Source organism: Bos indicus x Bos taurus, chromosome 3 (genome assembly GCF_003369695.1).
Source record: "Bos indicus x Bos taurus breed Angus x Brahman F1 hybrid chromosome 3, Bos_hybrid_MaternalHap_v2.0, whole genome shotgun sequence".
Classification (NCBI taxonomy): domain Eukaryota; kingdom Metazoa; phylum Chordata; class Mammalia; order Artiodactyla; family Bovidae; genus Bos; species Bos indicus x Bos taurus.
In genome coordinates this window covers 66,326,678-66,349,264 of record NC_040078.1, presented here as the reverse complement: position 1 = coordinate 66,349,264, position 22,587 = coordinate 66,326,678, and the positions used below count along the sequence as shown (strand labels likewise).

Here is a 22,587-nt window from a genome sequence, read left to right as displayed (position 1 = left end):
TCCAAGATAATCAGCAAACTGATGACTAAGTTGGCATGTTGAGCCATTGTTGGAGTAGGGAGAGAGGGGGCATCACTGATGGCTAAAATGTTGACCCACTGGATACTTGGGATTGTTTAAAAGAACAGAGATATCAGGAGAATGTTCACATTTTGAGACAAAGTTCCAGCCTCATGCAGTTGTGCTTAGACCATCAGCTGTGGTGGAGATGCAGAAGGTGTTCAATGTGTAGGAGAAATACTTCCCCTCTGGAAAGGGAGACTTTCTTCTGATGATTGTCCTGTTGAGAATAAAGATTTATTCTCAATTATGATGATGTGCAAAGACAAACTCCCAACATGTGTGGAAAAGCTAAGTTTCTGTTTGTCAAGGACACCGCGTTCTGACAGCAGCGTTGTTCCCTCTGGTTAGTGATAACTGGTTCTGGCAGACACTTTCACAAGATGAGAGCCTCTTAACTGTTGGAGAAGTCACATCTGAGAGCCAAGATGTTTTTGAACTAAAAAAAAATTTATGACCACACAGAGCTTTCAACTTTCAATTTGATTTAAAACATTTTTATGATAGAAGGAGAAACAGCATCAACCATGTTAGCATAAGTTCCAACTGGCTTTTAGAAAATGAGACTTGATGCCTCAGCTTTGCCTGGGTAGGAAGCAAGTTGTGGAAAAGATGGCTAATAAGTTGCACAATTCCATCTGAGAACGACTTTTTCCTCTCAATTCTTTTTATGTCTTGTGTGTTGGATAATTCGAGAGTATTTTTTGTTTTTATTTATTCAGCCTATAATTTTGATCTCCACTTCACAATGTCTCCAGAGATACAGTTACTGAGACAAGGGAAAATAAAAGTGTATGTGGTGATTCAATACACTATAATGATCATCAACAAAAGAATTATGCTGAGTTTTAGGGAAATACAAAAATACAAAGGACACAGCTTCACTGTCAGTTTAGCAGGTAGAGAGTTTTTAATGCCATAAGAGAAAATTGTTATAGAAACTTATTCATTCACTTACCAAATGTTTATTAATTGTATGTTGTAGCCTAGAGGAACCCAGAAAACTAGGATCCAGTGTTTGATGTGTGGAAGCTGAGAAAGAAATGTAAAAAGTAGGGGAAAAGTACACTTAAAAATACTACAATATAAATTTTTTCCCTTTTTTGGTCTCTCTCTGGACTTGTCATGGTGTTGTTTATTTGCTACTTGATGTTCTAAAAAAATAGAAATTAAAATGTTAGATTACTAGGATGAATTTTCTTGTTCCTTTCTATGTTGTGCAATGCCAATTCAAATGCAAATATCACATTTCACTTGGGTGCGGAGTCACCAAAATTACACAATTTCTATTTTGTGGCTTGTCGTTCAAGGCTGCCTCTAGCTGGTAAGAGACAAACTCAAGACAGAATGAGAAAGACTTGGAAGGAAGAAGAGAAAATTCCCCAGAGTGGAGCTTTTTGAGGGGCCCTCCAGGAACAGGGGCCAATACAAAACCCTCACAGGTACCCAAGGATCTTTGAGGTGTGTGTGAATTTGCTTGAGCCTGATGGCTACTGGGTTCCTTCTCCCATCAAACTAGGGACCCATGTGCAGTGTCTGTACAGGGTTTGGGCCGGAGGGATCGAGCCAGGTGGCTCCTTATTTCCATGGGCCGACTGCCTCAGTTCATAGTAGATGGGAGACCCCTGAGGAAATGGCAACCCACTCCACTATTCTTGCCTGGGAAATATCATGGATAGAGGAACCTGGTGGGTTGTAGTCCATGGGATCACAAGGGTTGGACACGATTGAGCTACTGAGCATGTGAAGATCTTAAACCTCTGTGCCCAGATGTGCTCAGTACCTGGATGAAGCAGTGAGAAGCCTGCCCTGCTCAGCCCAGATCAGCTCATCTGGCATGGGAGTGCAGCAGCCATGCTTGGCCCCAAGATGCCTTATCCTTACCCTACCCAAGCTCATGGCCAGGCCTCTTCCTTGGTGAAGAGTGGCCCTTATGCCCACCGTACCCAATCTCATGGCCAGGCCCCTTCCTCGGTGAAGAATGGCAGCAGTTACCATGTGAGAGTGTCGATGGAGGCTGGCTGAAGTCTGGGATAGGGGACTGGGTAGCCAAGAACCCATCCCAGGGAGGCCCATCCCGGGGAGGTGAATGTGTACAAGATTTGGAGGTCTCAGCTGGGGGTGCAGGCTCTATTGTCTGATTGGACTTCACTTAAATACACAATTCAAAGCTAAAATGATTGAGAAATTTCAAGATGGCACTGGCTGCATGCTGAAGCAGGCAGTCCTATTTGAGTTCAGCTTTTGGATATATTTTTTACACCCCCGAGATGGCTCCATCTTTCAGAGAAGGCAATTTCTCCTTTGTGCCAAGTTGGGGGAATAGTGAATCTATCAATATTTTCTTCTTCCAGCAAGGGACTCATTTTTAATGTTTTTTTAAAGGGGGATTTTCTTTACTTTGGCAAGGATGGTCTCATGATCTTTGTGGTGGTTTCAGATTTGCTCTGGGTTTGGATGTGGGTGTTTTGAAACTTCACTGAAGTAAAATCCATGAGAAAATTGTAGACAAGTATTGAATGCAGATAAAGAATCAAGATGACCCCTGATAACCACTTAGCCACAAAAGAACATTCTGTGATAGCTGCCAATATTGGGAAACCTTGCTTGTCAAACCACAGCGTGCAGGGGTGTCTTAGCTGCCAGTGAGGCAGTTGCGCCAGGAGTTAGGATCAAGGAGTTGAGCAGACCTGGTACTGAATTCGTTCTCTGTGTTAAGCAGTTTAACGCCTTAATCTTTCTGTGCCTCAATTATCTCTGTGCAAAGTGAGGGTCATGGTTTTGCCTTTTTAAATAGAGTTCTTGGAAAAGTTAATTTAATATATATGTAAAGTGTTTAGCATTGAGACACCGTCAGTCCTCAATAGCTGTAAATTCTATATCTTTTCATATGCAAGCATGCAGAAAAAAGTGAAGGTGGTAGTTTCTTTGCAAAACAGTCTTCCTTTGTGGCCCCTGTCTGTGATCCCCAGTGCCTTCAGGAATTTCTGTGATGTTGTGTCTGGTCCATTCTCTCCCCTGGTGCAAACTTGTCCTTGTCACTTCACTTTTGTCAAACACTGTATGTCTTGTGTCTCACCTGCTCAGGGGCCACTTAAAAATAATAGGTTACTGGGTGGATTAAATTTGCTTCTTAGTTGGATCCTAGCTATCTATATGAAATATTGAAGTCAGATAAGACAGGAAGAAAAATGTGAAGAGGGCTAATAGAATCCTAGAAAGGGATGAAGATGAAATGGAAAGAAGAGGGAAAAAAACAGGGGGTCATTAACAAGAACTAGCGTGCTAGTGTAGATTTTTAAGCTCCTTGAGGGCAGAAACAGAGGCTACCTGATCCCTACATTTCAAACTTTGTTAGCATAACACGTTGCTCACTTTGAGTCTAGTAAATGTGTAGAATAAATAGTGAATGGTGATAGGCACCCAGAGCTCCAGTGGGAGTAGCCGATAGCAGGGTCCAGGCTAACGGGGAGATGTGGGGATGGATAGGAGATTTAAGAGGATCTGCATTGGCCCCCTATCCCTGAACGAAGCAGAAATTGCTGAGTATTTTATGGTTTGGTTTGCACCTCACTTTCAGCATATGTGTGTGATCTTGGGCAAATAATTTATTTTTGTCTAGGCTTCAGTTTCCTCATCTCTCCTCTGTGCAATGAGGATAGAATAACCACCTGGTAGCATTGATGTGTACACTTAAAGAACCCATCACAGCGCTGGGCAAAGGGCAGAAAATCAGTACATATTCTCTTTCTCTTCTGCTTCCTTCCAACTTTTTCCTTCTTTTCACCTCCTAGATTTTCCATTCTGCCCGTCTTGAAGCGTTAACAAAAGCATCAGTGCTAGAACAGTGGCGCTGTGGGTCTTGGATCTTGTGAAAGAATGTAGATGGATTATTGCAAAACTTCTTGTACCAAAAGAAAAACAATACAGGCATCTGCCCTTCTGGTGGTAGGCTTAGTAGCAACAAACTGTGCATAAAGGACAGCACTTTATGTCTTATTAAACCCAGGGGCAATATGAAGAGTTGGTGAGAGTATGGGTTTTTTGGTCAGATAGATGTGGTTTTGTCACATGTATTTGCCACTCTAATCAGGCAAGTTTACTTCTTGATACTTGGATTTCCACTTCTGAAGTATGTCCACTTAATTCATTCATTCTTTCCTGAGCACCTCCACAGCATGTGCAAAGTGCTGGACATGCAATGGCAATGATAGACGTGCAGTTAGCATGATATACAGAAATCACACTAATTTTTGAACACTGGCGTCTGAATAGGGATCAGGCAATGTGTGAGGGATTGAAGGAAGATTACTAAAGATAACGGTGCAGAAGGCCAAGGACAGGTTGTGGGAGCTGAGGATGTCAGTGTGACTGGGGCAAAGAGTTTTAGGGCTGAGGAAGGAGAGTTAAACCTCATGGCAGAAGTAGGAACATAGATTAAGAAGTCTTGAAAACCACCTTAAAGAATTCAGAGTTTATCCTAAGGGTAACAATAGCACTCCCCAAATAGTACTTTCCAGGGGAACCGGAGTCCAGTGGAACCCAATGAGTATGGTAGGTCTGTCAAGGAATAATTATTTTCCCATGAATTGGATATTGGTCTATGAGAGATATAAATGTTAGATTCATGAGGAAGGGAGGATGTACAAATCTGTTAGGGCTGCCATTACAAATGGGGTGACTTAAACAACTGAAATGTCTCACAGCTCTGGAGGCTGGAAGTCTAAGATGAAGCTGTTGGCAGCATTGATTTGTTCTGAGGGCTGAGAGGGAAGACCCTGTTCAGGGCCTCTTTCCATGGCAGGTATTGTAACTGCGCCATCTTCACGTTCACGTGGGGTTCTCTCTGTATGTGTCTCTGTCTCTGAATCTCCCTCTTTTATAAGGGCACCACTCAGATTGAATGGGACTCATCCCGATGGCCTCATTTTAACCTGGTTACCTCTGTAAAGGCCTTATCTAGAAATAAGGTCACTTTTTGAGGTGTTGGGGGTTAGGACTTCAATATGTGAATTTTAAAGGACACAGTGCAACCCATAATAGTGGGGTTACTTACCAATGGCACCACAAATATTGGTTATCTGTATTGAGGAACTCCCTGGATTCCTACTTCACAAATACTCAAAAATAATTATCTGTAGGATTAAAGACTTAAATGTGGAAGGCACAAATGTTGAAATGTTTAGAAAATATATAGTAGAATATCTTATAATCCAGGTTCTGGAAAGGCTTTTAAAATGTGACAGAAAAAATGCTAAAGTACAGCATAAAAGATGAGGTTTAAGATCTTGAAATTTGATCACATTAAATTAAGCACTGTATAAAACAATGACAGCAAAGAAAGGAGAGTAAGGAAAATGAAGAGGCAAGCTGTGATTTGGAAAAAGATGTTTTCTCTGCAACTGATAGAGAATTAGTATCTAGAACACATAAAGAATTAGTAAAAAGACCCAGAAAAGGCAATGGCAACCCACTCCAGTACTCTTACCTGGAAAATCCCATGGACGGAGGGGCCTGGTGGACTGCAGTCCATGGGGTCGCTAGCAGTCGGACACGACTGAGCGACTTCACTTTATTTTTTCAGTTTCATGCATTGGAGAAGGAAATGGCAACCCACTCCAGTGTTCTTGCCTGGAGAATCCCGGGGACGGGGGAGCCTGGTGGGCTGCCGTCTATGGGGTCGAACAGAGTCGGACTTGACTGAAGCGACTTAGCAGCAGTAAAAAGACAACGAATCCAGTGAAAATTTGGACAAAAGAGATAAACAGATATTTCACAGAAAAAGAGACAGGAATGCAAAGAGAAATATAATTTAGGTCCCCAATGTGATATTATTTTACAACTGTCTGGTTAGTAATAATTAAAGAGATAGACAATTCCAAGTATTGTCACAAATATGAAGGAAAACTCCTAGGCACAGCCTTATCCTGGAAAGTCGGACATTCTCAAACTCTGTGACCCAGTGATTTCACTCTAGGTATAAGTCCTAGAGAAACTCCTACACAAAGTGATAAATACAAAATTATTCACAGTAGATTATTTCCTAAGAACATAAAACTGGAAATAATCCTAATAACCATTAACAGGATGATATTTGAAAAATTTGGAAATCCAAATTTTTGTGACTGCAGAATTTTGTAAATGAATAACTCCTACCGCATACAACAATATCTGTGAATCTTATAAATCTTGTATTAAAAAAACAAGTTACAGGAGGTTAAGTTACAAGACAAGGAAAATTAAATAATACATTGGTTCATATGCATATTTATGTAATAATACAATGCAAGAGAATGATGACAAACATACAATTCAGGATAGTGGTTATCTCTGTTATCTCCGGGGGTAGGATACAGAAGAATGAAATGGAGACAGAAACATGAAGATAGATGTAACAATGTTAGTAATGTTCTTGTATAGTCTTGCAATGGATTGAATGACTCTTTCCCCCCACACCCCCCAAAATATGTTGAAATCCAAACCTCCAGTGTCTTAGAATGTGACTGTAGTAGGAAATAGGGTTGTTGCAGATGTAATCGATTAGGATCAGGTCGTACTGGAGTAGGGTGGATCCCAATCCAATATGACTGGTCTTATAAGAAGATGACCATGTGAGGACAAAGAGAGAGAATGGCATGTGAAGATGAAAGCGGGGATTGGAGTGATGCATCTAAAAGCCAGGAATGATAAAGACTGCCAGCAAATCATCAGAAGCCATGCCAGGGATATGAAACAGATTCTCCCTCACAGCCCCTAGGAGGAACTAACCATGCCAGCACCTTGATTTTGGATTCCTAAACTCCAGACTGCAAGATAACGTTTCTGTTTTTTAAGCACCCAGTCTGTAGTACTTTGTAACAGCAGCCCTAGGAAATCCACACAGTCCTTAAATTAGATACTAGGTGCATGGGTGTTTATTTTATAATTCACGACTTACAAATGCATTACATATGTTACTTTTGGTGTTTCAAAGAGTTACATAATAATTTTTTTTTAAAAAGAAGTTATTATTTTAATTACTGCCACACTGGGACATAGTTTCTAGCATGAATGTCAATGGTAAATTCCAGAAAAGTTTTCCTAGACAGTTTTATTAAAACTATAAAAATCTTCAACACGCCTGTTAATTTTTATGGAGTTTTTACTTCATCCTCAGTGTCATTGAGTCCCGGTTTCTCTGACTTTAATTATAATGTGCACACTTCTCTGAGCACAGTGTTCAGCATCCAATCCTGAATGAAGGTGATTGCCAAGCACACACCTGTCATGTAATCTCCTGTCAACAGGCTGACATCAGCTTTGGCACCATTAAAGGGAAGCCACCAAATCACATCAAGGTTTCAGACATAGGCTCCACAAAAGTAAGTGCCCTCCTTTACCTCAAAGCCACACTAGAGGAAGGGCTTGGATGCTTTGTCCACACAGCTGTGTTTCTGCCTCTTAGAAACAGTGTGTGACACAAAGTAGATGCTCAAGAAATTTGTTGAATGAAGGTGTAAGTTAAGAGTTTTATGTGTGTCTGCTTCTCAGCAGTAATGATACCAACTACTGTTTTTCAGAAGAATTTTATCAGCTACCCCCCTTCTCACCTCCCCCCCCACCATCTCTCACCCCCTCCACCCACCAACTAATTTTTGATCTGTTTGTTTCTATCTGCTGATTTGCTAGCTCTTCTTCCTTATACTCGGGCTCCCCCGGTGGCTCAGCAGTAAAGAATCTGCCTGCCATGCAGGAGCCGCAGGAGACACGGGTTCCATCCCTTGGTCTGGAAGATGCCCTGGAGAAGGGTGGGGCAACCCACTCCAGTATTCTTGCCTGGAGAATCCCATGCACAAAGGAGCCTGGTGGGCTATAGTCCATAGAGTCACAAAGAGTCGGACATGACTGAAGTGACTGAAGTGACACTGGTCATTCAGATATACTATTTCTCTACTAACTAGTACTTCTTTGTATAAGTACTTCTTTATATAAAGTCTTTATGTAAGTACTTCTTTATATAAAGTCAGAGGCTGCCATTGGGACTTTGAATAGGGGTCAGATTTGGGTGTAATAAGGCCAGATATGTATTTTTTTCTTTTAAGAGTAGTTAGTTAATTATTTACTCTTCCATATTAGTTAGTACCTTCTCTACTGATACTAATATATTCTATCTTGAGAAGAGATGTAGGTTCTTTAGAATCCTTTATTGAGATTCAGGTGAAATGTATCTTGATTAAGGAATGGATTCTAAAAATGGAACTCCAAGAATACATGCAAAGTAGACACTTTTTTTCCCCCCAAAGTAGATACTTTAAAAATAATAGGATTTATCTAGCACTTTGAAAAATAGATTAATAATGTTTTGAATATACATAATAAACATTATGACTTGAAATTGCTTTCATGAGAATTTTCTCTTTTTTACCCAGTAGATTAAGTAGCTGTTGTTTGTGAGATGTGCCAGTGAGAGATCGGGACTTTTAAAGATCTTGAAGTGTAATCCTGGAAATGTTGCTTGTACCACTGATGAATTCAAGCAATGTTAATAAGTGACCAGGAGGATAGTCCTAGGTGAGGATGGAGAGATAATTAAGACCTTTGCAGATATGCAGTTCAGTGGGAGAGGCATAAGAAATAGATAATTGTATCCAATGTGATCAAGTGATATTAATCACTAAAGGATAGAATAGTACTCTGTGTGATTAACATATTCCATGTGGTTTATTACATAGTTGTTTTTTGGACACTGGTCATTCAGATATACTATTTCTCTACTAACTAGAATATTTGGTTAACCAGAATTTTCAAGTGACTCTACCTGAGTAATAGTTTATTTTATAAGTTATGATCATATCATTAAAAAAAAAATCTATGTCTACCATAGAGAAAAACTGCAATCATTCTTTTCTATAGTTAATGGCTAATTTATTTATCTCACTGTAGCATTTATGATCCTTTTTAATTTCCAGGAGTTTAGAGACCTCTTCTGATTTTAGAACAGAGAAAAGAGGGTTTATTTCCATGAGGCATTGGTTTTTCACATAAGTTGTGGCAATATTTTACTGACAAAAAAAGCAAAAGTCAGTAATACATTTCCATAAGCTATGAAAATGAGAGTTAATAGGTACGGATCGAAACAATATAAGCAAAAAGCGGTTACAATATTAAAATGACTCGAATTACAATTCTTAATGAAATAGTGGATATTTCTTGATTATAAAACTATTTCAGCCAAATTTATTAGCGTTTCTTTGAGTAAATACACCACTAGAAATTCTCTCACCATTGAGCTTTTAAAATCATTAAAATGTTATTGCTTTATCTGCATTCGTCCTTCGAGAATACGCCTCACCCTTTCCCTTCTCACCTTCTTTAGAAAGCTAGAAACAGTCCAGTCCTGTAAGTGACAGAGAATCCTAAGGCAGCGACTTCCCATTGACAACACGTGGCCCGAATGTTTTTCACTTCTTGGGGATATCGGCCCCTAAGCCCACCATCTCAAATGCACCATCTCTTTCTTTGTACCTGGTTTTATCTTTTTAAGATGGATTTGGGATGAACTGTCGGCAAACTACAATCTGACAGCTCCAACATGCTGTCACGACTGCTGTCTGCGCGCTTTCCTCGGCTCTCCTGATTGTTATTTTACAGCCGTAGAGATGGCGCCTTTAGCTGGAGAATGAGTTTAAAACAAAACTTTTCCCTAATTGCTCGGGCAGCTAAGAGGGCCGTAGTGATGCTGAGGAGGGGGGCTGTAGCATCTGAGCACCGTGCTGAAGTTTCTCCCGGTCAGGCTCAAGGCAAAAGGGGCGGAGAGGAAGGGGCGGAGGTCAACCGCGCCCTCCTCCCCGCCCAGGCGGCGAGCGCTGCTAGGTGCTAAAGGATCCAGCCAGCCGAGCGCACCAGGCAGGTTCCGCGCTGCGCGAGCGCGCGGAAGGACGCGCGGCGCGAGCGAGTCCGGGCCGGAGCCGTGGCGAGGGCGCAGCGCTGCGCTCAGGAGGCATCGGCGGCGGCGGCGGCGAAGCAGAGCAGGGCGCGGGATGGCCCACGGGCTGGCGCGCCCTTCTGCTCCGCCTAGAGCCCTGCCCGCAGCCGGGGATGCCAAGGTCACCACCCCTTTAGCGGCTAGATTCCCACGCGTTGGTCTCCGGATGCTCAAGCCTACTGAGGTTTAGCCACCCCACTCTCGGACGCCCGGGGCGGCAGCAGGCAGCCGCACCCGAGGGCACCTGAGCCTGCGCTGGCCAACAAGTTTGGAACAGATGCCCCCAGCTGGGGATACAGCCTCAGAGGAAAGACCGACCCGTCCGGATTCTGAGGTGCGCGGCTGGGACCCGGGAGAACGGGTCTAAGAGGAGGGAAACGGGTAAAGGAAAAGATCCTCTTTCGCCCCTCGTTTCCCTGCCCGGGACCCTTCGACTCCCACATCCGGATCAGCTCAGGTCTTTGGCGCCCCCGGGGTGGGAGGGAGACCGGCCCTCTGGCGTTTGAGCAATCGCAGAAAGTTTCAGCCAGTTAAGAGGTTTGGGAAGGATGTTGCAAGCAGAGGCCCGGGGGCGTCGGGGTAGCAGCGGGCGAAAGTAGCGCTGTGAGTAAGACTCGGAGGAGGCGGCCGCCCTGCGGGCAGACCGGGGCGGCCCTTCTTGGGCCGGTCCCAGGAAAGGCTGGCTTCGGAATTCCTAGCCTCCGGGAAAGCTGTTGGGGAAACGCCGGCCGAAAGAGCTCGGGGCGGGGTGGCGGCGGTGGTGGGCATAGAGGGTCTGTGACTCAGGCCTCAGCTCACCAGGGAAAGAGCTGTGTGTCAGTCGTGTCCAACTCTGCGACCCTGTGGGGTGTTGCCCGCCAGGCTCCTCCGTCCATGTGATTTTCCAGGCAAGAACACTGGAATGGATTGCCATACCCTTCTCCAGGGGATCTTCCTAACCCAGGGTTCAAACCCGGATCTCCTGCACTGCAGGCAGACCCTTTACCGTCTGAGCTACCAAGGAAGCCTTAGGGAAAGAGCTACAAATGAATAATTCGCCTTGGATATTGCTGCCCTGAACCTGTAGCGTAAGATCAGCAGCATCTAGGCAGAACTACCCACAGTGAGGGCGGTCCGTCTCCCTGGCTGTCACCCACCTGCATTTCTGCACAGGTGGTAACCTTCCATGGGTCATTGATGTGTGTGGTTTGCTGTTATTTGAGCTAAATCACATAGTTTTAGCTCAAATTCAGAACTTATTCAGAGAAGCCCATGCAGCGTCAGTGCGCTTGCGGCTCCACCCTGCACCCTTCCAAAATTTGGGGAAGATGATTTTTGTCTGCGTGACAAACAGACATAGCTCCCAAAGGAATAATCTACACGTTTGGGGCAAAGTTCATCAGAGGAAAAAGCAAAAAGTTTAGAAGGTCACTTAGTTATTAGAATAGACTATCATACTTTTAAAAACTCATTTGGGTTTAAATCTAGTCTTGTTAAGTGACTTGGTAAATCTGAAGTTTTAGGGTGACAGTGAAGTGTCAGGAGGAGATTTAGGAGGTGCTCATTGGCAGAGTAGACACAGAAGTTAACCAAAAGGTCTCAGTTCTGGTAGCTTCTTTACCTTGAAAATGAGATGTGGAACCCCAGGCAGATATGTGCTGTTCACAGCATGATGCAATCTGGCTCCTGATAGGCTGGATAAATATGATTCCCACCATAGGGTGCTGGGGTGCCAGATGAGCAGTTTTCCAGAGCTCATGATTTCTCTGTCTTTATGCTACAGATCTCTGGACTGCAAGCCTAAACTCTTGAGAAGGAGATGACTTGAGTGGCCAGCTCTTATCTCCATAACAATGTCCACGAACAGTTCTATACAGCCAGTGTCTCCTGAATCTGAGCTCCTTTCAAATACAACTTGCCAACTGGAAGAAGACCTTTCAATATCTTTTTCAATAATCTTCATGACAGTGGGAATCTTATCGAACAGCCTTGCCATTGCTATCCTCATGAAGGCATACCAGAGATTTAGACAGAAGTATAAGTCATCGTTTTTGCTTTTGGCTAGTGCTCTAGTAATCACAGATTTCTTTGGGCACCTCATCAATGGAACTATAGCAGTCTTTGTGTATGCTTCTGATAAAGACTGGATCTACTTTGACAAGTCAAATATCCTTTGCAGTATTTTTGGTATCTGCATGGTGTTCTCTGGTCTGTGCCCACTTTTTCTAGGCAGTTTGATGGCCATAGAGCGATGCATTGGAGTCACCAAACCAATATTTCACTCTACAAAAATTACAAACAAGCATGTTAAAATGATGTTGAGTGGGGTGTGCTTTTTTGCTGTTTTTGTAGCTTTGCTGCCCATCCTCGGGCACCGTGACTATAAAATTCAAGCTTCAAGGACCTGGTGTTTCTACAAAACAGATGAAATCAAAGACTGGGAAGATAGGTTTTATCTTTTACTTTTTGCTTTTCTGGGGCTCCTAGCCCTGGGTATTTCATTTGTTTGCAATGCCATCACAGGAATTTCACTTTTGAAAGTTAAATTTAGAAGTCAGCAGCACAGACAAGGCAGGTCTCATCACTTTGAAATGGTCATCCAGCTTCTGGGTATAATGTGTGTTTCCTGCATTTGTTGGAGTCCTTTTCTGGTAAGGATCTATGGTTTTGACATTTTTTTTTGCCTTTTTCAGTTAATCCATATTCAATACAAGGTTTGTTGTCTTTTTCAAAGATGTTAGTCTTGATGGGCAATGCTGTTTCATCTTTTGAGTGCTGGAATTTACTCCTGTTCGGAACTTACTTTAGTTCTCAGCTCTGGCTTAGAATTAAGCTAACTATGACACAGATGGTTATTTTCCCACAAGCCTGGAAATAAAAGAAATATCTCAGTAAACAATTCTAACCGTAGTGTTAAATATTGCAGTGTGGTATAAAGTAATTTTCGCAGAAATGACAGTCTTAATATACTGAATATGATTAGTTTCTAAAATGTGGAAAAATGACTATAAAACAATATTGGAATGGACTCCAGTAAGTCTTGATAGAAAATCACATGGGCTTGTAATTTATAGATTGGCTTCTCAACACACAATGATCAGGTCTCAGTTTGCAAAGGGAAGTGATGAGTTGAGATAGTTGGATAGTGCAGGTGATCTCAATGGGTAGATCAGGTAAGGAATGGGTAGATCAGGTAAAGAAATCTCTAGTTCATTAACCCAGGATGATAGTAATGCAGGGAGGGATATGAGAGCCAAGGAATCTTCTCTTATCATTTCATTTCCTCTTTTTCCAGCAGCTATATTTAACATCTTGGTATTTTTATTTGGAAATGAAGGCTAAGCTTAAAGAATTAGCAACAAATATAAATCATTTATATGACTTTCTAAATAGAAGACAAAAAATACTTGTGATTGATAAGTATGGCCATAACTTTGGCCAACAATTTTTGATAGAAAAGGTGACAACATACAAGGAAAGAGAAAACATCCTTGTGTATGTGGCTACTGATGGCAGTGAAGATTATTTCCATTCCTTTTTCCATTTGCCAAGGGGGAAACAGATTGGTATTCAAAGGTAGTAATACAGGTGATACTCAGGTAGAGGTAAGGCAAAAAAGTTAAGACAGAGGTAGCCATAACACAGAGGTCATGGTCATACCTTGCATAGTGATGTGCAAGTGCTTATTCTTGTTTGTTTTAATGCAGTTCTTCCACGCCCCTGTGGGTTCATTGTCTAAGAACTGTTGCCAGTAGAGCTTTAATAAACAATCCTGATGGTCCTGGTGAACAGAAGTCTTGAGAGTTGCTGCTGCAGATAGATCCTCTAGTAGTCAATTTTATTCTGCAAAAGGATTTCTTGCTTTTAAAATATTTCTTTATTTCTATACCTCTTATTTCCTTACAATTTGCATTTAGCTACTGAAATTGTATCATTTAAGTATTTTTTTACACAGTATTCTGGAATTAGTCCAAGGTGCCCAATCTAGCAGAGGATAGACTACATCTGTCAATGGCAAGTCAACATGTTGAAGCTTGCTTATTGTCAATTTAGGAGGCCTTAGGTGAACCCAACTCGGGGTCTCATCTGAGCTCATAGTTTAGTTGTTTGAATGTGAATAGCTGAGAAAAGTTTGTCAACACTTGGAATCACTTCAGTGTTCATTCTTGGAGAGTTTAATTTATGCTACTTGACAAAGGGAATTCCCTTAGAATAATTCTCCTTTTCTTTTAAACTTTGAAATAGAGTAGCTTTTTAAAATAAAAAATAAGTCTGAGTAAAAATGACTAATTTGAGGGTTGGAAAGGGAATGCTAAGCAAGGGAGAAAAGAGGTAGCTGAAAATATTTAAAGAGAATGTAAAAATGAAGCTCTGGAGAAAGCCTGAAAACCATGAAGTAGTGAACTTAATGAGACACAGGTAACCTTGGATAACTGGGCTAATCACTGGTGTTTTGGTTTTTGCTTTTTTTTTTTTTCAAGTCACCTTTAAAATTCTACTTAGTTTTGGCTTTTGACTTTGAAAAAATAGGAGTTTTAGGTTAACTACTGTCAGGCAATAGAAGGTAACAAAGTTTCATCCTCACCAGGAATATTTTGAATTTATGTTTTTCTCTAATTTCTTTTCCTGAAGTTTTGGTTTTCTTTACTGCTAAAATAGATATTACAATTTAGTTAATATCTTGCGTATATATCCTAGTGGAAATATAATTTTATTTTTATGAAATGTTTTCTGAGGTCTGTGTTCTATTTAACTGTGAATTATTGCTACACTTATGACCCCAATGCATCAATACTTCTAAACTGCTTTTTAGTGTGGAAAATTGTTTCTGCATCAGATGGGTAGTAGGTCTACCACAGATACCCCAGGCTGAATTGATGTTTTAAATTGTTTCAAGCATTCTTTGCATTCCTAGTTTCTTTCTCTTGTGAAGTCTTGGGTCTTCATGGCAAGTTCTGGCTAAAGGATTTATAACTTGTGACTTATAACAAGTGCCTTACTTGCTTTGTTAAGGCCCTCAGACAGTTCTAAATGGAACCTGAGTGAAAAATCCAGGCTTGGAAATGCCAAAATAATACCCAACACTGATTTCCCTATTGAACCATTTTTCCTTTATCCTCTGAATGCCCAGGAGAAACTGCATAGGTGTTAATGACTGAGCCATCATTCTGCTCCCTACATGTTAGAAACTTCTAAATGTTCAAAACATATCTCTGAAACTGAGCTTCTAAATTCCCACAGATGCACTATAATTGTGACATCTTCCAGGTCAATGCCCTACTCTACACTGTGCCTTCTCTCATCCTGATAAGGATGAAATGTTGAATTTGTCATTTGAATGAACATCTGCAGACAGTCTTTGACCTGTGTTCACTGTCATTTTTCAAGCCTCAAACTGGAATAAGGGTACAGGTGCATGCATAAACTGAAAGGAGGAAGTGAGTAATGCAGGTGTTGATGTCTGGGATTGGCAGGATTTACTGCATCAAAACTTATCAATAGTTTTGGCATAATTTCTAAAACTTTTAAAACTTGTGGCTGATGAAAAAGGGGATACTTTATTAATTTTGATGATTGAGTTTAATACAAAGGTAAGAAGATCATGATATTTGTTAGAAATCTCTTTTAATAGATTTTATTTTTCTTGAGTAGTTGTAGGTTTACAGAAAAATGAGTAGAAAGCACAGAATTCACATACCTCCTCATGTTTCCATCCATTCACACTCAGTAATCCTTATTATAAACATCTTGCGTTGATGTAGTTCATTTGTTACAATTGATGAGCCAGTATGAGTACATTATAATTGACTAAAGTCTGTAGTTTTTATCAGGGTTCTCCTTGTGCTGTACAGTGTGTGGGTTTTAACAAATGTATATTGATATGTATCCACCATCACAGTATCATACAGAATAGTTTCACTGCCCTAAAAATCCCCTATTTTTTTCCCCACAAAAAGAGGAATGTATGTGTATGTGTGTGTCTGTATATGTTTATTTTCAGGAATTGTTACTTAGAAACATAGTCATAATACTAACTTAAAGTATAACTTGTTAGTGTCGGAAAAATTTTCAATATCTGAATTTTATAGTTTTAAACATTGTTAATTCATTTAATTACAATCCCAATTGAAAAATACAGGGAAATGCAATAGGTACTGACTGACCTACAATTCCATTTAGCAACAAGTTAATACAAAAAGCTTTGAGAGTCAAATGGCTGTTATAAAATTGTCTTGCATGCATCTTAGGTGAACCACTTTTTCCTAATAAATAAACCTTGAAAATATTTTTTCTGATGTTTCTAGAGTGATGTGGAAAAAGAAGACACTTAACAGCACTTCTAAGTAACATTTCCTTAATATCTTTACTTTTGTCTTTCTTCAGGTAGTGAGTCTTTTTAACATTCCATTTCTAGACTATGTAATCCTAAAAAGAACTTATTATTATTCCTATGTTTATTTCACTAGTTTGGCAGAGCAATAAATACTTGTTGACTGGTTGACTGTAACTTAAGTAGTATGAATGTCAAGAGATGGGAAATGATTTACCAGAATGTGGGTTCTGAGTTCTGTAGGTAAGTTAATTAAGCAGATATTGAAACCAAATGGTAATTTTTAATCTGTTCCGTAAGTCAGCAACTGTCGAGTTATGACACAGTTCAACTTTAGCAGTCTTTTACTGGAAGGATCATTTTGAATTGGGAAGTATATGAAGAGCAGAATGATAACTTATATAGGCGAGTTTACCCAAGAAATGTGTTTTCTTTCATACATAGAGTTTGATTTTAATTTTTCTAAGGTTTTTACTCTTCTGCTAGTATTTCTAGTCATGTAGTTAAACATTTGGTCACTAAGATGTTTGTCAGATATAAATCAAATAACTGAATGGTTAATTGAATTCTACTGAATTGCTAAAGGTATTGGCGTCATAAAGACCAGATCTTACAGGGCCAGTGGCAAATGGTGGAACAAAACAACAGAATAGAACATTTTGACTATTAGTAAAGATTGCTTTCTTTGAGAGGCTGGCCCTCATTATCATGTGTAAAAACTGTATAATGACAACCTGTGTATGTGTCCTGTCCACCTGGCTCTATACCAAAAGGATGGTGAGTGGATGTATATTTACATATTTCAAATGAAAATGTGGAAGTGTGTAAATATATGCATACATAATGTGTACCTGTTTGAATTATTTCCCAAACTAAAAAAAATAATTAACCAATCCATCATTGGATCTCACTGTACCAAATAAAGGACTTTGAATGAGTTTCATTTTAAAATTAAAAACAAACTGGATTGTTTTATGGCTTTATGTCAGATCTTTTTGGCTGTTCTCGCATTGCTACTAGTTTAGAGGTGATATTGTTGATAATTGTTTTAGCTGCTTTCCCTTGTGAAGTGGGAGTGCTCCCTGGTTAAAGAATGTGGAAGCTATAATGATGATGTTTGGAGAAAGGACTGATAATACTTGGGTTCTACTTTTATGAAATTCTTTTAAAAATTATTTATTATTGTTTTTGACCACACTAGGTCTTTGTTGTTACATGAAGCTTTCTCTAGTGGTGGTGAGCAGGAAGTACTCTCTAGTTGCAGTGTCTGGGCTTCCCGTTGCTGTGGCTTCTCTTGTTGCAGAGCATGGGCTCCAGAGCGCAGGCTCAGTACTTGTGGCTCACAGGCTTAGTTGCCTCTCAGCATGTGGAATCTTCCAGGACCAGGGATCTAACCCACATCCCCTGTGCTGGCAGGTGGATTCTTAACTGCTGGACCACCAGGGAAACCCCACTTTTATGAAATTCTTGAACAACTCAGACACATGCAACTCAAAATTCATATCCAAAAAATAAGGCACATTTTAGAGATAGTTCAATATAGTTTCTATGATGGGTATTCAGGCTGCTCTTGTGTTTGGGTGGACATGAAGTATGTAGTGTGAGGTCAGTGATGGGAGCTGGCAGAGGAGCAGTTCTGAGAGATTTGGGAACACATCCTGAGCCTGAAGCCTTGGTGTTCTCTTGCCTGGAATACTCTCCTCCTGACATCCTTGTGGCTCTTCCCTGACTCCTCTCTTAAATATCATGTTGTCTAACCAGGCTGTCTTAGAAAGTGACCCTTCTCTTCTCTATTCCATTCCTCTGCTTTATTTTCTTTCATAGCATTTAGCAGTATCAGATAACATGGGATACACTTAGCTGCTTATTTGGTTGTTGTTTGGCTTCTGCCTCTAGCATATAACCTCCTTAAAGGAAGGAACCTTGTTTATTGCTGTGTCCTCAATTCTAAGACCAATGGCTGGCACAGAGTTGGGCCCAATAAGTATTTTCTAAATGAATTTAATGTAAACGAGGGCTCAGTGGGTAGTGGTTCTCATTTCCACTTTGGACTCAGTCTGCTGATGGGGTTAGGACTTGATTGGTCGGCCTTGGGAATACTTCAAAACTGTGGATTGGGATTTGGATTAGAGAAATCCGAGAGGTGAAAGTGTGTTCAGAGGTTTTCCAGCAGTATTAGAATTGGCATCCTGGAGAATCCTGAACATTCGACAATTTGAGTCTGGTGCTAGGATTTAGGAATTTCATCAGCAACCTGGAAGAAGTTCATAGATAAACTGGGATTGATACTATCTTGTTACGTCATTTATGTGTCAGTTTCCTCTGTTAGTCTCAATGGTTCTTGGCATTTAAGAGCTATTTGCTGGTTTATGTTTTAGTTTCTACAAGAAGTAGGTCATAACCAATGTTTATTGAATGAACGAATGAAAAGGAACCAGGTATCAAATGTGAATTATTGAAGGCAAAGGGAAAAAGCTAGGTGATACAACTTCTTCAAAGTTATTTTTGCCCCATTATTATCTTTAGCGCTGCCTTTTTCTCTACATGCACAATTTTTTTTTTTCTCCAAAATGTATATTTATTGGTGTTTTATCTTTGAGGGGATTATTTCAGGACACAGGAGGAGAAAATGTCTTTTGGTAAGACCTACAGACACTGGTCGTACATTGTCATAAATAAAAGCTCCATAGTAAATGTTAAAATTTCTCTATAAAATGAGTTTGCTTACCTCAAGCCTTTGCTAGCTGATTGAGTGAATATATGGCTCAATTTGTATTGCTGCTGCTGCTGCTGCTAAGTCGCTTCAGTTGTGTCCAACTCTGTGCCACCCCATAGATGGCAGCCCACCAGGCTTCCCCATCCCTGGGATTCTCCAGGCAAGAACACTGGAGTGGGTTGCCATTTCCTTCTCCAATGCATGAAAGTGAAAAGTGAAAGTGAAGTCGCTCAGTCATGTCCGACTCTTAGCAACCCCATGGACTGCAGCCTACCAGGCTCCTCTGTCCATGGGATCTGCCAGGCAAGAGTACTGGAGTGGGTTGCCATCGTCTTCTCCGATTTGTATTGCTAATCAGACTGAAATACTGAGTAGGTCTTATATTCACAGAGGATTAATTCTCAGAAAACTCCAACAGCCTTGTTTAGTAGACACTGGTGTCCCACTTGGATCCCTATGGGGTGAGTTTTTCCCTCAGGGAAATTACCCTCAGCCAAAGGGAGCTGCCTTGCCGGTGGTTGTACCCCCCTCTTTTTGGTCATTTTGTGTACAGTGACAGGTGGGTGTGGGGACCTAAAGCACACCTTTGCCTCCTGTGGGACATTTCTGAAGGGTCCTATGCACTTCAGAGCTTATAACTGCATTCCAGCTCTGTGCCTCCTTCTGCCAAATCCTGCTTTCCTCATTGCCTCACACCCTTCAGAAAAATTTCTGCATGTAGATCACTGTCTCAGAGTGTTTCCTACAGAATCTGGCTTAGGACCCTCTTCTAGAAGTCCATTTATTTACATGTTATCTCAGTATAAAGTATATTACACATAGGTTTACACTGTGATTTGGTAAATCTATTGAGCTGTCTATAGGTCTTTGGATTTGAACTCATATTTGAGTATAACATCTCCCTTCATGGAAATGAATGGTGTAAAATTGGACCAGCAAAAGTCAATCTAATTAAGAAAAAAGACACTGCTGGATTGAGAATTTACACAAAAGTCTGTTGATTTAGTTGTGCATGGTGGTCTGTAATACTTTGGTATTTTAAGTTTATTTACTCTTGCCAAAGTATGATTTCCTGTTTTTTAAGGAGAAAGACACAAAATGCCAGAGATCTCATAGACATTGAGACGGCACTTACAAAACATTACTTGAATGCTTCAAGTGTAAATGAATCAGACACATGTGGATTAAATTTATACCATCATGGATCTGAAAGTCTTCTGCTTTAATGTGCTTTGGAGTTTTAAGTTAAGACCCAAAACATTTGAAGCACTATTCAAGATGTTTATGTACCCTGAATCTCTTTGGGTTGCCAGTTCTAACTTTATTTGCTTAGTCTTATGCAGATGACACCACCCTTATGGCAGAAAGTGAAGAGGAACTAAAAAGCCTCTTGATGAAAGTGAAAGTGGAGAGTGAAAAAGTTGGCTTAAAGCTCAACATTCAGAAAACGAAGATCATGGCATCCAGTCCCACCACTTCATGGGAAATAGATGGGGAAACAGGGGAAACAGTGTCAGACTTTATTTTTTTGGGCTCCAAAATCATTGCAGATGGTGACTGCAGCCATGAAATTAAAAGACACTTACTCCTTGGAAGGAAAGTTATGACCAACCTAGATAGCATATTCAAAAGCAGAGACGTTACTTTGCCAACAAAGGTTCGTCTAGTCAAGGCTATGGTTTATCCTGTGGTCATGTATGGATGTGAGAGTTGGACTGTGAAGAAAGCTGAGCGCCGATGAATTGATGCTTTTGAACTGTGGTGTTGGAGAAGACTCTTGAGAGTCCCTTGGACTGCAAGGAGATCCAACCAGTCCATTCTGAAGGAGATCAGCCCTGGGATTTCTTTGGAAGGAATGATGCTAAAGCTGAAACTCGGGCCACCTCATGCGAAGAGTTGACTCATTGGAAAAGACTCTGATGCTGGGAGGGATTGGGGGCAGGAGGAGAAGGGGATGACAGAGGATGAGATGGCTGGATGGCATCACTGACTCGATGGACGTGAGTCTAGGTGAACTCCAGGAGTTGGTGATGGACAGGGAGGCCTGGCGTGCTGTGATTCATGGGGTCGCAAAGAGTCGGACACGACTGAGCGACTGAACTGAATTGATCCTTACAGGAGGTATATAAAATGCATTTCATTTATATTTGCTTTGGAAGGCATTCATAACCACATCAGATTTTACCTGGTCTATCAATGCCATTTAACTGTATTCAGAGAGAATTTCATTCAATAGGAGAAATTTGCCTTTTGGTATTTGCAAATATTACCTTTCAAAGTTTGGGTAAATTTGTCAGTGCTAAGTGTCAGGATGGTGATGCCACAGAGGAGTTGGTACAATTGTGGCTTTATTCAGACAGGGAGGTGGTTTTTCTCACTCCTGCTAAGCTATTGAATCCCCAAATTAAATTCAGACAGTGAAATGCCAAAGTGAAGTGTGGCTTGGTGTGATGGCAGAGGAGACAGAGACAACTGGATTATGTAAAAGGAATCATTTTAGATTTTAGTCAGTCAGTTCAGTTTAGTTGCTCAGTTGTATCTGACTCTTTGTGACCCCATGGACTGCAGCACGCCAGGCTTCCCTGTCCATCCCCATCTCCCAGAACTTGCACAAACTCATGTCCATCAAGTCGGTGATGCCATCCAACCATCTCATCTTCTGTCATCCCTTTCTCCTCCTGCCCTCAGTGTTTCCCAGCATCAAGGTCTTTGCCGGTGAGTCAGTTCTTCCCATCTGGGTGCCAAAGTATTGGAATTTCAGCTTCAGCATCAGTCCTTCCAATGATTATTCAGGACTGATTTCCTTTAGGATTGAATGGTTGGATCTCCTTGCAGTCCAAGGGACTCTCAAGAGTCTTCTCCAACACCACAGTTCAAAAGCATCAATTCTGTGGCCTTCAGCTTTCTTTATAGTCCCACTCTCACATCCATACATGACTACCGGAAAAACCATAGCTTTGACCAGATGGACCTTTGTTGGCAAAGTGATGTCTCTGCTTTTTTAATATGCTATCTAGGTTGGTCATAGCTTTTCTTCTAAGGAACAAGCATCTTTTAATTTCATGGCTACAGTCACCATCTGCAGTGATTTTAGAGCCCAAGAAAATACAGTCTCTCATTGTTTCCATTGTTTCCCCATCTGTTTGCCAGTGATGGGACCAGATGCATGAGTTAGTTTTCTGAATGTTGAGTTTTAAGCCAGCTTTTTCACTCTCCCCTTTCACTTTCATCAAGAGGCTCTTTAGTTCTTCTTTGGTTTCTGCCATAAGGGTGTTGTCATCTGCATATCTGAGGTTATTGATATTTTTCTCGGCAACCTTGATTCCAGCTTGTGCTTTGTCCAGCCTGGTGTTTCACATGATGTACTGTGCATATAAGTTAAATGAGCAAGGTGACAATATACAGCCTTGATGTACTCCTTTCCCAATTTGGAACCAGTCTGTTGTTCCATGATTTTAGATTTTGGTGCATAATCCCCAGTCAAGCCTTCCTTTTAGAATACTCTAGTTACTTAAACATAGACCAGGTCCCAACCCC

At 40.9% G+C, this 22,587-nt stretch overlaps 1 protein-coding gene across 3 annotated transcripts in view; it reads left to right on the top strand.

The window, feature by feature from the left end:
* The first annotated feature begins 1,498 nt into the window (after positions 1-1,498).
* The window catches only part of PTGFR (prostaglandin F receptor), a 74,768-nt gene continuing 53,679 nt past the window's right edge, over positions 1,499-22,587 (top strand). The window contains exons 1-2 of one of the 3 annotated variants that reach the window (XM_027536802.1): positions 1,499-1,521; positions 11,787-12,654. In XM_027536802.1, coding sequence (XP_027392603.1) covers positions 11,857-12,654 — 798 coding nt within the window. In that variant the 5' untranslated portion in view covers positions 1,499-1,521; positions 11,787-11,856. Of the gene's footprint in view, positions 1,522-9,913; positions 10,359-10,380; positions 10,406-11,786; positions 12,655-22,587 lie in introns of those variants that run through there. The other 2 variants (XM_027536800.1, XM_027536801.1) reach the window with 2 other exon arrangements.